This window comes from Trichosurus vulpecula, chromosome 6 (genome assembly GCF_011100635.1).
Source record: "Trichosurus vulpecula isolate mTriVul1 chromosome 6, mTriVul1.pri, whole genome shotgun sequence".
NCBI lineage: Eukaryota > Metazoa > Chordata > Mammalia > Diprotodontia > Phalangeridae > Trichosurus > Trichosurus vulpecula.
The window spans coordinates 215,266,441-215,287,359 of NC_050578.1; the positions used below are offsets into that span (position 1 = coordinate 215,266,441).

At 41.1% G+C, this 20,919-nt stretch overlaps 1 protein-coding gene across 1 annotated transcript in view; it reads left to right on the top strand.

Annotated features, from left to right (window-relative positions):
* Window positions 1-14,050: 14,050 nt before the first annotated feature.
* The window catches only part of ATRN (attractin), a 243,133-nt gene continuing 236,264 nt past the window's right edge, over window positions 14,051-20,919 (top strand). The window contains exon 1 of the mRNA XM_036764167.1: window positions 14,051-14,481. Within this exon, the coding sequence (XP_036620062.1) occupies window positions 14,051-14,481 (431 nt within the window). The remainder of the gene's footprint in view (window positions 14,482-20,919) is intronic.

Consider the following 20,919-nt stretch of genomic DNA (forward strand, 5'->3'; position numbering starts at 1 on the left):
ATATACAGAGAGAGATTGAGAGAGAGAGAGAGAGAGAGAGAGAGCAGACACAGGATGAGGTGAAGATGAAGGGAAGATATCTAAAAGAAATAAAATGAAATTAAGGGATGAGAGAGGAATATATTGAGAGAGGGAGATAGGGAGAGATAGAATGGGGTGGATTATCTCGCATAAAGGTGGCAAGAAGAAGCAGTTCTGTGGGAGGAGGGGAGAGGGCAGGTGAGGGGGGAATGAGTGAACCTTGCGCTCATCAGATTTGGCCTGAGGAGGGAATACCATACATACTCAGTTGGGTATCTTACCCCACAGGAAAGAAGAAGGAAGAAGATAAAAAAGGGGGGGGGATGATGGAGAGGAGGGCAGATGGGGGTGGAGGTAATCAAAAACAAACACCTTGGAATGGGGACAGGGTCAAGGGAGGAAATTCAATGAAGGGGGATGGGTTGGGAAGGAGCAAAATATAGTTAGTCTTTCACAACATGAGTATTGTGGAAGGGTTATACATAATGATACACATGTGGCCTATGTTGAATTGCTTGACTTCATAGGGAGGGTGGGTGGGAAGGGAAGAGAGAAGAGAATTTGGAACTCAAAGTTTTAAAAACAGATGTTCAAAAACAAAAAAAAAAGTTTTTGCATGCAACTAGAAAATAAGATACACAGGCAATGGGGCGTAGAAATTTATCTTGCCCTACAAGAAAGGAAGGGAAAAGGCGATGGGAGGGGAGTGGAGTGACAGAAGGGAGGGCTGAATGGGGAACAGGGCAACCAGAATATACGTCATCTTGGAGTGGGGGGGAGGGTAGAAATGGGGAGAAAATTTGTAATTCAAACTCTTGTGAAAATCAATGCTGAAAACTAAATATGTTAAATAAATAAATTTAAAACAATAATAAAAAAAGAATTATTGAGCTTCCTGAAAACTATGGAAAGGAAAATAACTTTACAACATGTAAGAAAAATTTCTAGAAATATAGGAGACAGATGGCAGAATTATGGCATATATTGGCAGAATATATAGACATTTTATATTCATGTATGTATATTCTATAGAATAAATAGTATATTGGCAGAATATATACATTTCCAGATACTTCACTGTCAAGCTCCAACATTAAGATAACAAGGCAATGATTTTATAAGCAGTTAAGAATAATGATATAACTTCAAAAAATTTTGATTTGAATTATAAAAGATTTTGAAGGGAGAGAAAAGAAAACAGAAACTGTTATATGATATTCTGGAAATTTTGTTCCAGTAAAAAAATAAACATTACTTTCAAATATAAAATCAGTCATTCAAAAAACTGTATAAATTTGAAAAACAGAGAAGAGACAATACTAAAACAACTTTTAACAAGCAGAATTAAAAGAAGCACAGCCTCCTATGTAGACATGAGTAATTAAGTTTAATAGTTTGATAAATAGATAATTTATAATTTTGATAAATTAGTTACTCTCTCAATGCAATCACCAAAAGGAAAAAGTATTGTTTTGTTTAACTACTGAATTAGACAATACTAAAGGGGATAAAATAAAGACGACTAATTTTCTCTTATATATCACAGGTTAAAAAAAATAGAGGTTTAGTTTTTTTGTTTTCTTTCATTTGTTTTTTTAAAGCAGAATAATGATGGCAGAGGGTCTGGAGTTGGGGCAATGCCAGCTCTAAATTCCTATCTGAAACAGGAAGCTGAGTGGGGTAGGTGAAGTTAAAAAAATACCTAGAGCTAATGGATAAAATATGGGAACTTTATTTAATGTTGTTTATGTGTGTTTGCATTAAGTATGTGAAAAACTTAGGAAAGACAGTATTGGAGAAATGGAAAGATTGTATTTTTCTGATTAAATAATTTGATAAAAAATGGTAGAGGAGAAGTAAAATTTTTAAAGAATAATTTTAAATGTAAATGGATTGAATTTCCCTTTAAAAAGGATTACTGAATATCTTAATAAAAACATATCCTGCACCCACACTGCATACAGGAAATATACAATATGCAAAAAGACAAATATAGTTTTAAGATTATAGTATGAGGTAAAATTTACCATCCTTCTGCTAACTGTAGAAAATCTGAAGTTGTAGTGATGGTATCAGAACAAGACAAATTGAAATGAGCATTGAAGGAGATAAAAAATACAGTATCTTATAAGCTCCAAAGGCAAAGGGACTATGACATTTTTCAATTTTTGAGTTCCCCACATCTAGTTCATGCCTTTCTTTATATCCTTAGCTCTTAGCAGGCACTTAATAAATGCTTGTTGATTGATGACTGACATGATCTTGTAGGCTTTTAATAAATGTTTATTGAGTTGAAATGAACCCAGACTATTCAAGGTAATTTTGACAATGAAAAATAAGAATATTAAGTAGCTATGCACCTAAAGGCTCAGCAACTAAATTTATAAAGGAAAATTTAACTGAGTCATAAAAAATATTAGAGGAAAAATCAATACTGGTGGGAGATTTCAACATTCCACTAATGAAATATGGTATACTCAAATGGTTCTGTTTTTCATTGACTGGGGAATTCCTTCTAATAATGCAGAGCACAACTCATTCATGACTGTCTATCCTGTGCAACTCTGGTTCATGTTCTTTCATAGGCTCACTTTTAAGGCTCACCCAATATGACATAACAATGAGAACAGATATATCCAATAAGGAAATTACAAAGAAAGAAATTAAATTGAATCACCTGTTGAAGAAATTATATTTGATAGAGAAAGGGAGAAAACTGAGGAAAATAAAGTGTATAAAAATGCACATGGATAATCACAAAAATTGATCCTTTTTTGAGACTTAAAGAAGTTTCAGATAAATTCAGAGAGGCAAATAGTTGAAAGCCATTTGTAAACCATGATACAATCACAATAGTTTTTCAAGGAATATATGATCAAAAGAAGCTGGTCCAGACATAGTTGAAAATGAATTGAATAATGCTCAAAATTAAAAAAATATATAGAAACAATAACAAAGTTTACTGAAGGCAATAGTAATAGGATAGAAAAACAGATTTATACCTCAAAATGTTTATGCTTACATTAACAAGAAAGAAAAAGAGAAAATGAAAGAGTTATTGGCAGTTAAATGAGAAAATAAACAAATTAATATATAAAGAATGGTATAAATTACTGAAAAAGGAGATATGAAAAAATATAAAATAAAATGACAATTGGATAGGTAAAACAAAGAGCAGTTTTTGAAAGACCAATAAAATTGTTAAGCCATTAAACATTTTAATTAAAAAAAGGTGGGAGTAAAGATCAAATTGCCAAAATCAGAAATGAGGAAGAGACCATAATGAATACAAAATGACAGAATTTGAGAGTTGGAAGGGCCCTCAGTGGCCATCTCAATCGACCATACAAGAAAGTAGGCCTCACTGTAACAAGAAGAAATAAAGAAAACTAACAGAGAAAGAAGGGATAAAATAAAGAAAACTATTAAAGACTGTTATATACAGGTATATGCCAATAAAGCCAAGAATACAAAACAAATGGATGAATATTTCCCCAAATATAAAATTTTCAGATTGGGGAAACAGGAATTATACAACTTAAGCAAACTAATTTTAGAAGTAAAATTGAAATAGGCCATTAATGTGTTGGCACATAAAAACATCATTAAGACAAGATGGATCCACAACTGAGTTCAATAAAATATTTAAAGAACAAGTCATTCATACTGGAAAAGGTCAACCCAAACCTTTAATTTTACAGATGAGAAATGTGGACCTAGAGGGCCAAAATGACTTGCCTGAGGCCACACACATGGTAAGTGTCAGCCTGGGATTTAGGCCCAGATCCTTGGATTTCAAAGGCAGCACTGTTTCCCTTACACACACCATGCTGCCATTGCAGCAGCCTTCAGTGATGTAGCTGGATATACAATAAATCCACAAAGCCCTCCATTTATTAAGTGTCAAGAACAGGATCAGAAATCATGTCTTTTTGATTCCAGGTCCTGTGTCCATACATCATACTGTTTCCCAATAACTACATCATGGAGGAAATGATAATGTGTGAATGAAAAAGACAAAGAAAAGGCAACTAAGCTCAGATTACATACCATAGCCAATGCTAGTTCCCCAGGATAGTCTATGAAACACATCTCCCTTCTATAATAGTAAGATCGAGGAAACTTTGGAGGATAAATACAGCACATTTATACTCTCTGTAGCTGGCATGATGAGGATGGCTTAACCATTTTTTGTTGTTGTTACAAAGGAGGGTAAATGACACAGCATGTCTAAAAATGACTAATGTAAAATACAAAATGCAACAAAAAATCCTTAAAATCTATTCCTGAATATATAAACTGCTTTCAAAAATAGAGAAAGAGAGCATCCTACCTAACCCTTTCTATAAGGCAAATAGGTTTTTAATACTCAAACTTAATAATGAATAGGCAAAGTAAGAGGACTATAGTATTCTTACACCAATAAACCAATGCCCTAATGAGGTAACATGGAAAAAACAATGGCTGTGCAGTCAGAGAACCTGAGTCCAAATGGTATCTTTGATATTGGCTATCCATATGCCCCTAAGTGAGTCATTTACCCTTCTAAATCTCTTCCCCACTCCCCACAGGTTCCGCTTTAAAGAAAAAAGAAAAAAAAAAGAGTGGCAGAATAGATGGCTCCTCATATCTCTTCCTATTTCCAGATCTATAACCATATGAAGATCAATGCTAATATATCAGGTAAAATGCTAGCAAGTGGAATATAATGATACCTTTTTAAAATTTCCTAGGAATTCCTAGGATGATTCAATATTGGGAAAACAAGTGTATAATAAATCACATCAATGGAAAATACATGAAATCATATGATTATATTATTAGATGAAGAACAGTCCTTTGATAAACTATTATAATCCTTTATTTTTTTAATCAAATAACAAAACATTGAAAAGTACAGGAATGGTATTTTTCCTTAACATAACAAAACATTTTTCTTTGACTTAAAAGCTAACATTCCTTACATATGATTTTTAAAAAAACAAACAAACAAACCAAAGTTGGGGAAATCACTTAACTTCTGCCTCAGTTTCCTCAACTGTAAAATGGGGATAATAATTATGATATCAGCAATATCTTCCTGGGGTTTTCACAGAGATAAGCCTGGATCTGGTCCTTAGCTTCGCATGTTGACACATTCCGTTTTACGTAATTACTCAAGAGTGACCAGCTCTGGGCAACTGGTTCATGCTAATCAAATTCGCTAGAGGCGGATTTGTAAAGCAGAATGCCAATTTGTTAATTTACAAATGGGAAATATACCTGGCATGAGAACTAACATTGGTTGACTGCACAGGGCCCTCCCTCCTGGTGTGAAAGTCTACTCAGTAGACCAATTTATTAACTTACAACGGGAGAAAAAAACCTGGCATAAGAACTGGTGTTGGCCATTTGTAAAGGGCATACCCTACTGATGGCTAAGTCCACTCAGGAGACCAAATTAAAAAATCAGATTGTTTGGCAAGCATTCTGTCATTTTCAGTCATATCTGGCTCTCCATCATTGTTCAGCCATATCTGACTCTCTGTCATTTTTCAGTCATATCTGACTCTTTGTGATCCCATTTAGGGTTTTCTTGGCAAAGATACTGGAGTGTTTTGTCATTTTTTTCTCCAGTTCATGAGAAAACTGATGCAAACAAGGTTAAGCGACTTGCCTAGGGTCACACAGATTGTTGGCTGGTTGTTTTCCTTTGTTATTGAAGAGGACCAAAATTACATCACTATGTTGGAGTCAAGGTACAATGTGTCTAACTGTGGCTGATCAGCCTAATGCAAACTCAGAAGGCTGTACCATAGGTCAGGTTCAAATAGTCCACATGAACATTTGTAGTGGAGATGTCTCTAAATTTGTGCATCTCATTTTTCCTTTGAGCTATTGAAATTCTGTTTTGCTCACAGAGCATTGCACCTTTTTTTTTTTTACTGAATAAAATAATTTATAATAAGTAAAAAAATAACATGACCAATGTGAAAATATGTTTAATGTGGCGAGGACTGGTTTTGACACACTTAGCCCATCTCAGCAATACAAAGATCTAAAACATTTCCAAAGGACTCGTGATAGAAAGTGCCATCCACATCCGGAGAAAGAACTACGGAGTTTGAATGCAGAGTGAAGCAGACTATTTTCTTTTTTGCTTTGTTTTGTTTCTCATGGTTTCTCCCATTCATTATAATTCTTCTATGCAACATGACTAATGTGAAAATGTGTTTAATAGGAATGCATGTGTAGAGCCCATATCAGATTGCATGCCCTCTTGGGGAGCAAGGGGGGAGGGAAAGGGAGAAAATTTTTTTTTAATTTAAATTTATTTATTTAACATATTTAGTTTTCAGCATTGATTTTCGCAAGAGTTTGAATTACAAATTTTCTCCCCATTTCTACCCTCCCCCCACTCCAAGATGGTATATATTCTGGTTGCCCTGTTCACCAGTCAGCCCTCCCCTCTATTACCCCCCCTCCCCTCTCATCCCCTTTTCCCTTCCTTTCTTGTAGGGCAAGATAAATTTCTACGCCCCATTGCCTGTGTATCTTATTTTCTAGCTGCATGCAAAAACTTTTTTTTTTGTTTTTGAACATCTGTTTTTAAAACTTTGAGTTCCAAATTCTCTCCCCTCTTCCCTTCCCACCCACCCTCCCTAAGAAGTCGAGCAATTCAACCTAGGCCACATGTATATCATTATGTATAACCCTTCCACAATACTCATGTTGTGAAAGACTAACTACATTTTGCTCCTTCCCAACCCATCCCGCTTTATTGAATTTTCTCCCTTGGCCCTGTCCCCTTTCCAAAGTGTTTGTTTTTGATTACCTCCACCCCCATCTGCCCTCCTCTCCATCATCCCCCCCCTTTTATTTTTTTTTATCTTCCTCCCTGTTCTTTCCTGTGGGGTAAGATACCCAACTGAGTATGTATGGTATTCCCTCCTCAGGCCAAATTTGATGAGCGCAAGGTTCACTCATTCCCCCCTCACCTGCCCTCTCCCCTCCTCCCACAGAACTGCTTCCTCTTGCCACCTTTATCCAAGATAATCCACCCCATTCTATCTCTCCCTATCTCCTTCTCTCAGTATGTTGCTCTCTCATCCCTTAATTTCATTTTATTTCTTTTAGATATCTTCCCTTCATCTTCAACTCACCCTGTGTCTGCTCTCTCTCTTTTACATAAACATATATATATATATGCATATTCCCTTCAGCTACCCTAATACTGAGGTCTCATGAATCATACATGTCCTCTTTCCATGTAGGAATGTAAACAAAACGTTCAACTTTAGTAAGTCCCTTGCAATTTCTATTTCTTGATTACCTTTTCATGCTTCTCTTGATTCTTATGTTTGAAAGTCAAATTTTCTATTCAGTTCTGGTCTTTTCACCGAGAAAGCTTGAAAGTCCTCTATTTTATTGAAAATCCATATTTTGCCTTGGAACATGATACTCAGTTTTGCTGGGTAGGTGATTCTAGGTTTTAATCCTAGCTCCATTGACCTCTGGAATATCGCATTCCAAGCCCTTCAATCTCTTAATGTAGAAGCTGCCAGATCCTGGGTTATTCTGATTGGGTTTCCACAATACTCAAATTGTTTCTTTCTGGCTGCTTGCAGTATTTTCTCCTTGATCTGGGAGCTCTGGAATTTGGCGACAATATTCCTAGGAGATTTCTTTTGGGGATCTATTTGAGGAGGCGATTGACAGATTCTTTCAATTTCTATTTTGCCCTGTGGCTCTAGAATATCAGGGCAGCTCTCCTTGATAATTTCTTGAGAGATGATATCTAGGCTCTTTTTTTGATCATGGCTTTCAGGTAGTCCAATAATTTTTAAATTATCTCTCCCGGATCTATTTTCTAGGTCAGTGGTTTTTCCAATGAGATATTTTACATTGTCTTCCATTTTTTCATTCCTTTGGTTCTGTTTTATAATATCCTGATTTCTCATAAAGTCACTAGCTTCCACTTGCTCCAATCTAATTTTTAAAGTAGTATTTTCTTCAGTGGTCTTTTGGACCTCCTTTTCCATTTGGCTAATTCTGCCTTTCAAGGCATTCTTCTCCTCATTGGCTTTTTGGAGCTCTTTTGCCATTTGAGTTAATCTATTTTTTAAGGTGTTGTTTTCTTCAGCGTATTTTTCAGTATTTTTTTGGGTCTCCTTTAGCAAGTTATTGACTTGTTTTTCATGGTTTTCTTGCATCCTTCTCATTTCTCTTCCCAATTTTTCCTCTACTTCTCTAACTTGCTTTTCCAAATCCTTTTTGAGCTCTTCCATGGCCTGGGACCAGTTCATGTATTTCTTGGAGGCTTTTGGTGTAGGCTCTTGCACTTTGTTGACTTCTTTAGGCTGTATGTTTTGGTTTTCTTTGTCACCAAAGAAAGAATCCAAAGTCTGAGACTGAATCTGGGTGTGTTTTCGCTGCCTGGCCATATTCCCAACCAACTAACTTGACCCTTGAGTTTTTCAGTGGGGTATGACTGCTTGTAGACTAACGAGTTCTATGTTCCACGTTTGGGGGGGAGGTGCCAGCTCTGTCACCCCAGCACTCCTCCTTCCCCAAGAACCCCCAGCCCGAATTGGGCTTAGATCTTCAGCAGGCTGTGCACTCCTGCTCTGATCTGCCACTTAATTCCTCCCACCAGGTGGGCCTGGGGCCAGAAGCAGCAGCAACTGTAGCTGCCCCACCTCCGCTGCCCCCAGGGCTGGAAGCCCAACCGTGAACTCCTTCCACTCCCGCAGCTTTTCCCACTAACCTTCTCCGCAGTCTTTGGTGTTTGTGGGTTGAGAAGTCTGGTAACTGCCGCAGCTCACTGAATCAGGGTGCTAGGGCATGCTCTGCCCGGTTGCTGGTCTTGTTGGTCCACACCGCTCAGGCTGGGCTCTGCTCCACTCCGTTCCCAGCTCCCAGCTCCCAGCTCCGTGCGGGATAGACCTCACCCAGAGACCATCCAGGGTGTCCTGGGCTAGAGCCCTGCTTCCCTCTGCTGTTCTGTGGGTTCTGCCATTCTAGAATTGGTTCAGAGACATTTTTTATAGGTTTTTGGAGGGACTCGGCAGGGAGCTCAAGCTGGTCCCTGCTTTCCAGCCGCCATCTTGGCTCCGCCCCCGAAAGGGAGCGCATTGCACCTTTTTTGAGGAAGGCAGACCATGCTGGATAGTCCTTTGCAAGTGTCTCCTATGTGGCACAATTGATTCCAAAGTTCTTCAGAAGGACCTTGGGAATGTCCTTGTATCACTTCTTCTGACCTCTATGTGAGAGCTTACCTCATTTAAGTTCTTCTTAAAATAATCTTTTAGGCAAATGTGTGTTTAGCATTTGAACGGTGTGGTCAGCCCATCAGAGTTGTGCTTTCTGCAGTAGAGTTTGAATCCTTGGCAGTTCACCTCAAGAAAGGACCTCAGTGTCCAGTGTTTTATTTTGCTATGTGATCTTCAGAATTTTCCTAAGACAATTCAAATAGAAGAGACTTAGTTTCCTGGCATGGTGCTGGCAGACTGTCCAGATTTCATAGGCATACAACAACGAGGTCAGCACAACAGCTTTGTAGACTTTTAGTTTTGGTAGGCAGTCTAATACCTCTTCTCTCCCACACTTTTCTTCAGTCTCCCAAACACTGAACTAGCTCTGGCTATGCATGCATCAACTTCATCATCATTTGTGCATCACTGGAAAGTATTCTGCCAAGGTAAATGAACTTATCCACAGCATTCACTATTTCTCCATTTGCTGTAATCAATGGTTCCACATATGGATGGCGTAGTGCTGGCTGATAGAGAAGCTCTGTTTTCTTGGTGTAAACCGTTAGGCCAAAATTAGCACAAGCAGCAGAAAATCAATCCATACTTTGTTGCATCTCAGCCTCAGAGGCTTCACTGAGTGCACAATCTTCTGTGAACAAAAAATCACATACCAACTCTCCCTCCACTTTAGTCTTGGCTTGTTAGCCTTCTCAAGTTAATTGATTTACCATCAGTGTGGTACGTGACCTTGATGCTGTTTTTGTCTTTGTGGAAGGCGTCTGACAATAGCCCTGAAAACACCATGCTAAAAAGCCTGGGAGCAAACACACATTCTTGTTTCACTCCAATGGTGATTGGGAAAGTGTGAGAGCATCATGCATTATCCAGAACCCTAGCAAGCAGGCTATCATGAAAATGACACATAATACTGATGAACTTTTCCAGGTAGCCAAATTTTGCTATGATTTTCCCTTAGCACTTATGACTGACAATATCAAAGGCCTTGGTCAGATTGATGACTATTATGTACAAACTGCTCCTGGCATTCCTTCTGGAGTTGTTGGGAAGCAAACACTGTATAGACCATTCCTCTGTCCTTTCTGAAACCACACTGGCTCTTGGGTAGATGACCATCTTCCAGGTGAAGGATCAGCTTATTAAGGAGGACTCTAGCAAGAATTTTGCCAGAAATGACTAAGAGAGAGAGACCTCCCTGTGATTGTCACAGGACAACCTATTTCCCTTTGCTTTATAGAGATGAAGACAGTGGACGTATCTTTGAAATTCCTGGGAAATAACTTCCTCTTTCCATAGAATCTGGAAAATTTCAGTCAGCTTCTGTATGAGCAGTGGGCCCCCTACCTTGTAAATCTCGGCTGGAATAGAATTAGCACCAGGCATTTTGCCACATGAGAGGCAGGCAAACAGCATTCAAATCCTCTTCTTCGGTTGGAAGTTTGGCTAGAGAGGGATGGACTTCAACCTGAGGTATATGATCAATGGCTTCAGCATTGATTGATGATGGTCTGTTGAGCACAGCATGGAAGTATTCAGTCCATCTCTCCAGGATCATGTTCTTATCACTAATCAATGTGGCCCCATCAGTACTGAGTGTACCATATTGGCCCATAAATAGCCTTCAGGGCATCATAAAAGCGATTTGGATCGTTACTATCAGTGTAAAACTGAATTTCATCTGCCTTCTTACTGAGTCAAGTGTCTGGGGATTGATTTGAACTCAGGAAGGGGAGTCTTCCTAACTCCAGGCCTGGCATTCCATCCACTGTGCCATTTAGCTGCCCTTGGTGAATGTAAATCCCAGCAAAGTGAGTTGCAAGAACAGAAAGGTTGTTTCCATTAACCTAGGTGGGATATGTTGACAAATTGACCTTCTCAGTTGTAGGTATGTTTTTGTCTGTAGAACCAGTACTGGTCATCTAGAATCAGATTGTTTTTTCTCCAAGGAGAGTTCTGAGGTCAAGCTTACACAATGACAAATTCTGACTTGTCTATAAAGCTTCTATCATCCTAATACTTTTTTTTTTGGCAGGGGGGAAGGCAGGGCAACTGGGGTTAAGTGACTTGCCCAAGGTCACACAGCTAGTAAATGTGTCAAGTGTCTGAGGCCGGATTTCATCCCAACGCTTTAAAAAAAAATAGTAGCCATGTTACAGTTTCCAATTATTTTCTATTAGTGACATTCTTATCTTCTATTAGTGACATATTATCTTCTATTAGCTACATTTTAGCCAATAGCTATTAGCTACATTTTAGCCAATAGCTATTAGCTACATTTAAGCTAATAGCTATTAGCTTCATTAGCGACATTATTTTCTATTAGCTACATTTAAAATTGATATTTTCCTTTTTTAGGAAGTCCCCTAGATTCTTAGCTGAGATTCAGGAAAGCCCCTGAGACATGTCACCAACTAATAAATGTTTCTAATGGTGGTAACTTAGGTAATTGGTTAAGTTCACGCATTCTATGATGATACTTGGGAGATTTCATTTCCGAGAGTCACACTTTCGGACTTTGCCCCCAGATTCAGAAGCTCCTTGTTTGGAGACAGCAGCCCTCTGTGCATTGCTTAAACATTTAAAAAAGTTATCCCTGTAGAATTTCCAGTATTGCTGTCATCTCTGCCCAATTTATGCCAATTGTTTCTTGGACAAGGGCAGTTTAGTTTTGTAAGGCACTATGATCTATTTCTTTAATGATGGTAGGAAGGTGTTTAGCTAGAGATCAAAGTAGATGAGGAAATATATGTAAAATATTTCTATTTAATATATCCTTTCAATTTAGATGTTTTGGTACTAACTTATAAATGTAGAGATGTTTGGTATTCTGATAGTTTCGAGGTAAATGAAAGTACACTTTGAAAAACTATCAATATATCCTGCAGTCCTGGCATAGGATAATCTTAAGATAATATTATCATTTGTTTGCTCATAATCTGCCAATGGCTCACAACTACACACAGGCTAAAATGAACTGTCCTTAACCTGGAAAACAAGAACCTTTGCAGTGTGGTCCCATACTTCCTCCCACTTTCAAATTCAGTAAAGATTTATCCAGCATGTATGTGAGAGACTCTGTTAGGCCTGGAGCATACAAAGCTAGTTCTCAAAAGAGCTCACAATAATTGTGGGCAGAGGGTTTTGGTAAAGAGGAAATAACTGAATAACCATGATGTCAGGGAGAGTGAAATTAATTACCAAGGAGAGGTAGAGGCAAAGGTCTATGAGAAACTTGGGGAAGAGGGCCAGGTCAACTTACAATGGATTTTTTGCGTAAAGTTATCATGGTGTAGTGTAAATAGCAAGAGATCTGAAGTCAGGAGAGTCTCACCATGGACGTCGTTGTGTGACCATGGGCTAATCATTTAGCCTCTCACTGGCAACCTGGGAACATTACTTAAGTCTTTACTGCGAGGGCTTGTTGTAAGGATCATCTGGGAGCCTGACATGGGAAAGAGGAACCTGAGGCTTTCCCTTTTCTTCTAAGACTAAAAGGGCTTCTACGTGGGATTCCAAGAGCTCCTTAAATATTTCAAAACTTTATTTCCATTTGCTTTCCTACACCTGTATTCCTACCCAGTTTGTATCACGGTTACCCAGATGATTGATCCTAAAGATTTCTTCCAACTCAAACAACTAAGGACCTTAATTTCCTGGAGATTATTTCAAATTCTTCAGAATTAATGGCGAGGGATGGTGTTGGGGGTTTGCGGGGATTCTGAAGTGACAGTGGTAAAAGGACATGCTGGAGGGTGCGACGGGGAATTTTGAAGGGAAGATGCTTCGTGGAAGTTTTGGGGGAATGTTGCTGAGGGGAATTTCGAAGGAATGATGGTGGTGGAAGAAGGGAGGAAGGCGGTGAGAAAAGAAGGTAAGAGGGAGGTGAGGTAGGAGAGGCAGGAAGGGGAGAGGGTGGATGGAGATGGGGAAGAGGGGGAAGGTAAGGAGGAGGAGATGGGGAGAGGAGAGGGCGGGGGAAGAAAGCTGAAGAGGTGGGGGAAGTGGGGAGGAGACAAGGCGGAAGAAAAGTGGGGAAAAAGAGAGAGTGGGCGGCGGAAGAGAGGGTAAGGGGGCAGGGAGAGACACAGATTCGGAAGGGAGGGTTCTGGAGCATGTGTGTGTGTGTGTGTGTGTGTGTGGCGGGGGGGGGGGGTGTCTGTCTTTCCCGACCGTGGGGCTCCTTTCCCGGCCCCGAGTTGTGATTCCCGAGAACCGCTGCCGCCGGCCGCCAGGGGGCGCCTTCGCGCTGCTCTGCCCCGGAGCCGGGGCTGGGCCTACGGCAGGAACGTCACCCATCTATCGGTCCGTCTGTGGGCCGGGGCGCCCCCTCAGCTTGCCGGCCACGGCCACCTAGACTGTGTTGCCAGACTCCCGGGGGAGGGTGGGGGGAGCGAGGCCTGAGCTCGCGTCGGGGGCACACCAAGGGGAGCGCGCGGGACCCCCCGAAGAGGCCCTGGGACCCCGCTGCCAGCGCTGACGCCGCGCCCCCGGCCACGCGGAAGCCGGGGCTCTGGCCGGCCCCTCCTACCACGGCGCCTAGAGCCTCCAGTGCGCACGCCCCAGGCGCTTTCCCCCGCCCCGCTTCTCCTGTCTTAGCTCCTCCCTCCCTCCCTCCCCTCCACCATCCTCCCCTTTCCCTCCCTTCTCCCTCCCCCTCGGCTCTGACCGAGCGGGCCACCGTCCGTCTCGTCTAGTCCGGGAGAAGGCGAAGCGGGTCCGGGCGAGTGTGTGTGTCTGTGTGTGTGACGAGAGGGGGAAGCCGTCTCTGCCCCCCTAAGATGGTGTCGGCGGCCGCCGAGGGAAGGCAGAGGAAGGGTCCGGCGGCGGCGGCGAGCACCGAGAGGACGCGGAGGCCCCTGCCGCAGTGCCGGGGTCCGGGCCGGGGCCGGGCGGCGGCGGCGGTGGTGACAGGGCGGGCGAGGGCGAGGAGCGGGCGGCCAGCGCCGGGGCCGGGGTCTCGGCCGCTCGTGCGGCCCCCGGCGGCGCCGCTGCTGCCGCTGCTGCTGCTGCTGCTACTGCCGCTGCCCCTGCCCCGGGCGGCCGAGGCGGCGGCGCCGGGGGCCGTAGCGTCGGGCTCGGCCGCGGCCGAGGCCAAGGAGTGCGACCGGCCCTGCGTGAACGGCGGCCGCTGCAACCCGGGCACGGGCCAGTGCGTCTGCCCGGCCGGCTGGGTGGGCGACCAGTGCCAGCACTGCGGGGGCCGCTTCAGGTGAGCGAGCGAGCGTCTGGGAGCCGGGGGAACGCTGGCGCCGGCCGGGACGCCGACACTGTGTGGGACCCTGTGTCAGGCTGTGGGAGACGCTGACACTGTGTGTCACTGTGTATGTGTGACACAGTGTATGGGACACTGCGCTTGTGGGTTGGGTCTAGGGGCTTCTGGGCTAAAAGTACCAGGGCCGGGGAGCGGCGGGATGGAAGCCAGTCATGGGGTTCTCACGAGTGGGGCAAATCACCCTGTCTTTGACCACTTCTCTGGGTTGGGGTGGAGAAGGCCCTTCAAAAATCCCAAAGCCCTGGAGAAATGTCAGGGCAAGGTGGACCAGGGCTTTGGGGGGAGGAGGCTGGTTCAGGGAATGCCAGATCGCATAGCCGGGGGACTCTGGAGAGGGTCTTCCCAGGGTAGGATTGGGGCCTCTGTGTCACTGGTGGGAGAACGTAGGACCCTTGGTCCCCATGGCTGGAAGGTGAGGAGGTGAAGATCATCCGGGTAGGGCCAAGTAATTGCAGTAGTGGCTATAATAAGGGTGGAGGCATCTGGTGCATAGGAATGGGACTGGGAAGTAGGGTTTGGGGTTCTTTTGTTTGGGGTTGGGGGAAGATAAAGGCCATTCATTGTCTGTGTTAGGAAAAATGAGGATTCCAGAGATGGATTTGGGAGAAGACAGAATTGGGGTGGAATGGTGTTGGGACTAACCTTTTACATCTACAGATCATTAATCTAGAGTTGGAAGTAACCTCGGAGGCCATTTGGTCCAGTCTCCTCGTTTTGTTGTTCCATAGTTTCCCCAGTGCCTTTCTCAACGCCCCCAATTTAGAGTTTTCTTGGCAAAGATACTGGAGTGGTTTGCCATTTACTTCTCCAGCTCATTTTACAGATGAGGAAACTAAGGCAAAGAGGATGAAGTGACTTGCCCAGGGTCACAAAGCTGTTAAGTGTCTGAGGTCAGATTTGAACTCAGGAAGATGAGTCTTCCTGACTCTAGATCAAGCTTGACACTATCCACGGAGCCACCTGGCTGCCCCTCATTTTACACTTTAGGAAAGTGGGGCTTTCGTGGGTTCAGGGACTCATAAAGGGTACAGTTTTCTTTAGGAATAGGAGCATAGAGTAATTTGTGGAGAGAGAGTAGAGGAGGTGGCAGTGGCCATTGATTTTTGGGGAAGAAAAACATCAATATTTGAAAAAGGGGGGAGGTTTCATTAAATTAGAGCAGGATCTGAAAGGAAGCCTGCAAACTTTAGACGTCTGTCCTGCAGATTAAAGTTTATGAAGTACCAATTATAAGCTAGGCCCTGGGAGTACAATGATTAATGAGTACAAAAACAACACTTCCTGGGCCCCAAGGAGCTTAAAATCTATGGAGATCAGGAAAGTACACAAGTATACTACAAGGTAGAATATAATAAAAGTGAAGGAGAAATGAGAAAAAAGGTTCTAAGAAAATATGAGGAAAGAATGATCCTCTGTAGCTGGGTTAGTGAAGAGGGAAGTTTTCCTGAAGGAAGTAATAGCTGACCTGAACGCTGAAGGGAAGGAAAAAGCTTTCAGGAAAATTTGAGAAGAGTAGTGTGACCCTCAGGTTCCCTGTTTTGTAGGTGGTGCCTGCTGGATAGAGGCAAGCACCTGAGTGTCCCTGAGGTGTAATTTTTTGAGGGAGAAACAGTAATGAGGGAAGATTTAAGAAAGTTAATTGTGACATTAGGCTCCTCTGGTGTAATGAAATACAGTTGAGGGGATCTCTTTGATTCTTGTTGCTGCTACACATGAGAGTGATGCCCCTTGCTTTGGGCAGGGTTGTTTCCTGAAAGAAAAGTTATAATTTTGGTTCCAGTAAAAGCCAGATATTTTTGTGGGTGAGTGATATTTGTGAAAAAAGTAGTTAGATTAGTAGTGGTTTTCCAGTTTTGGCTCAAGTTGGCTTTTGTTTACTTTGAGCAAGGTTTTAGTTGGAGGATTCATCCATATAGTGTCAGTTTTGATTACTGTGGAATGTCTTATTTGATTTAGACTTTTAGATTCTATGTTACTAGGTTAAAGAATATTAAGTGAATGTCCTCATTTGTAATTAGTTGTTTAGAGCCCACTTGAAGTCGATTGCATCATACCAGTGCTGTTTTGCTATCTAAGTGAAGATTTTATTGTGTTAGAAATGGGGTGGCCCTTTTCCAGTTTTCATTACTGGCCAAAAATGTAGAATGGAAAGAGGAACATATAGACTGGTAAAATTGGAATGATACATTTGCAGTAATTATATACTGCTTTCAAGTGCAAGGTGCTACAGAAATGCTTAAACTGGGCAAGGATAATAGTGTCACTTTAGAGCCTTTTCAGAAATTTCTAAAGCAAGGAAATAAAATTCTTTTTTATTTTCCATATGAAAGTTATTCATAATTCAGTTGTAATTTTTTCTGCTTACCAACATCATTGAAATTTTGCTTTGTAGTATAAATAATCCCCATCAAGTTAAAAGTACAAAAAATTAAGTGACCCTGTTACACATTTTTAGATGCCAATTTTATCTCCTTCATTTTAAACTAAAATTTAGAAAGGATCACATGATCAGGATAAGCAGTTGAATTTCTCAGTGTCCTAGGCAATTCTCTAACACTGTAAATTGCAAGCATCAGTTTATTCCCTATGTCAATGAAATCATGGGCCCAACTCTCTCCCCTTCCTCCCTCTACGCCCTTAGTTGAGAAAATGTTTTTTCTTAATCTTACCTTTCCTCCTGAAAACAATTGGCTTTACCAAATTCCAGTAAATATTTTGGAAACTGAAGGTAAAGTATAGGAGTCAGGGAAAGGAAAACAGGTTTTACAAAAATGAAATCACTTTTCCTTATCTAGATCTATCAGTGGGTTCATATAAGTGGCATTGTTCACTCACCTGCCCTGGGGACATAAGTACCTTGTGACTGACTTGAAGGTGGTTCTCTTAAATTTTTATTTTTGGAAAATACATTTTTAAGTGGGAAAAATAGAACAATGAAGTTAGCTGTCTTTAGTTAGTTGCTTATAAGCAATTATGTTTACTTGTAATCTGAAATTTCTCCCAGTGAAACAAATAATAATTACAGGTTTTTTAAAAGTTGCCTCTAACAGGACTTCTAATATACATCTCTAATCCCGACCAAATTCCTCTTGAATGCCAGTCTTGAACATCCAGTTATACATGCATTATTGTCTATATGTCCTACCATCACCTTAAATTCAGTGTCTAAAACCAAACTCATTATTCCCCAAACGAGCCTCTCCCACACAACTGTTTCTGTCAATGGAACCACCATTCCCAGGCCTGCAGCCTTGAAACTTTATTGTCATTCTTAACTCTTCTCTTTTACTCATGATTATTAACCAGATATGTTCATTCTTCCTTTTGCAAAGTCATTTCCAGATGTCCTTTTCATTTTCACTACCACCATCATCATAAATCCTCATCACCTCATGCTGTGTATCATGTCTAGACTTATAATACTCTCCTGACAGGTCTGTCTGCCTCCAAAATTCTCTCTCTCCAATCCAGTAGGTATCGTTAGATTATTTTTCTTCAAATACTTGCACATATTTTGCTTGTGCTCAAAAGCCTTCAGTTGTGTTCCTTCCTTTTCACCTCCCCCTTATAGGATAAAGTCTAGACTAGTAGACTAGGAGGGACATAATTGATGACTTCAAATATTTGAAAGGCTGCCCTGTGGAAGAGGAATCAGATTTATTCTACTTGGCTCCAGGGGAGAGATCATCTAGTTCAACCTCTTCATCTCATAGATGAGTAAACAGAGGCTCTTTATGTGTATGTACTTTTCATGGACAGGGATTTCAAGCAGAAAGGCACCTTAGACATCAGCTGGTCCATCCTTCTCATTTTACAGATAAGGAAGTCGAAATTACAGAGAGCTTAAGAACTATGCCTAAGGTCACATAGGTAGTAAGTGACAAAACTGAGAATCAAATACAAGTCCTCTGATGCCTTTCTACTGGACCACACTGCCTCCATTATATGGTAGTAAGTAGCAGATTTGAATGTAGGTGTTCTGATTTGAAATTCAGTGTTTTTTATACTATGGCGCTCAGAATATTTATGACCGTTGCCTAAATAGGTGCGTAGGGTTGATTCCCTTGTCCTGCTGCCTCTCTTCTCTTGCTCCCCTTGTCCTGTCACTCCTCTTCTCTTTCTAAACATTATCCCCAAATTATTCCTACCATCTGCCTCTTCTGCTCCTTATGAGCTTCTGAACCCACAACTGTCCTGGTTGGATACATTACAAATTCATATTTGAGCCTTTACTGAAGCAAGGCAGTCTTTTTATTCTTCCTTAATTGATTCTCTATCTCACTCCCCACAGAAACTATTCTAAACCTTTTCTTTCTTCTTCAAGCCTCCTCCACCCAACTCCTTCTCAGCTGAGGACCTTGTCTCTAACTTTACTGAAACAAAAATGAGACCATTCAACATGAACTCATCTTTCATATTCTTCATTTCAAAACCCCGTGACATTATGTCATGCTCTCCTCTTTTCCCCCAATCTCTGACAAAGAGATGGCCCTTTTTCTTGCCACTCCCAATCTCTACATATATATTTGATTCTTTCCTCTCTCATAATCCTTTTTAAAAATTAAATTTTATCTTTTTCAATGAACAAAAATCTTTTTTTTCCTCCCTTTCACCTACCTCCAGCGTTGGTCACATCCACAAATTATGCATCACTCTGTACCCTGAGTCCATCACCTTTCTGTCATGAGGTGGCTGACATGCTTTGTCTTTAGTCCTCTGGAATCATGATTGATTATTGGTCATGATTTAGGATTCTTAGGCCTTTCAGATTTGTTTGGAGGCAACTAGGTGGTTCACTATGTAAGAGTGCCGTAGTTTTCCTCAAGAAGACCTGAGTTCAAGTCCTTCCTCAAATATTTATTGGCTGTGTGACCCTGGGCAAATCACTTAATCTCTTACAGCCTCAGTTTCCTTATCAGTAAAATGGGGATAATAATATCTGCCTCCCAGGCTTGTGGAAAGATCAAATGAGATAACATGTGTACTTTGAAACCTTAAAGTGCTATTTATGTAAAGGTTAACTTATTATTTTTCCAATATTGTTGTTGTATAAATTGTTTTCCTGGTTGTGCTCACATCACTGTATCATTTCATACAAGTCTTTCCAGGTTAACTGGAACTGTCCCTTTTAACATTTCTTACACCAAAATAGTATTAAATTACATTCTTATGCTGTAATTTGTTCAGTCATTCCCCAATTGATGGAAACCTTCTCCTTCCCATTTTCTTCCTCAGATGCATTGTGAACATTCCCACTTTTTCTTGAATCTTCAATCTGTCCCTATCAACTGATTCCTTCCCTTCTTCCTTCAAATGTGGACAAGTCTCCCCCATCCTTAAAAAAAAAAACAACAAACAAAACCCTTTACTAAAAAACCCCTCAGTCTCTCCTCAAGCTGTCATTGTCTGTCTCTCCTTTTCTCAGCCAGATTCCTTGAAAGAGTTGTCTGGGCCTGTGTCAAACTCAAATGGAACTTGCTGGAGGCATGTGGACTTAGAAAACCACAAATTAACATTATCTATGTTATATGGTATTTTTATTTATTTTGTTAAACATTTCCCAATTTTATTTTAATCTTATTTGGGTTGGTGTGACAACTCTGGCCTCTACTCAATGCCTCTACTTCCTTTCCCCATCCTCCTCAACCCTTTTTAATCTGGCTGTTGACCTCATCATTCAAATAAAACTGCTCTCTCTGGGGATACCAGTAATTTCTTAATTGTTAAATATAATAGTCCTTTTTTTCTCAATCCTAATCTTTTTTTTTTTTTACTTTTTTGCTGCATTGATATGTTGACCATCTTCTCCTGGATATTCTCTTCTCTCTATATATTCATGATTCTTTATTTGGGAATATTTAGCCTCTTTTGTTGCCTTCTCATTTGCATAATGGGCCTTAACTCTGGATGTTTCCTAGGGTCCTATCCTGAGTCCTCTTTTCTTCATCCAGCTCTTTCTTTTGGTAACCTCACCAGTTCCCAGCAGGTGAACACTCATTTCTGAGTAGAATGTTCCCATATCTCAGTATCCACCCTCAGTCTCTTCCCCCAAGCTTCCATCCTTGGTCACTACTTATAGATATTGGACATTTCAAACTGAATGTCCTAGAGATATGTTTTTTTGTTTGTTTGTTTTTGTTGTTTTTTTTTGGCAGGGCAATTGAGGTTAAGTGACTTGGTAACACAGCTAGTACATGTGTCAAGTGTCTGAGACCGCATTTGAACTCAGGTCCTCCTGACTCCAGGGCTGGTGATCTACTCACTGCGCCACCTAGCTGCCCTCTAAAACCGAACTTATTCTTTTTCTCCCCAAACTGTTATTTCTTCCAGACTTCCAGACTATTTTTGCTGAAGGTGCTACTATCCTTCCAGTGC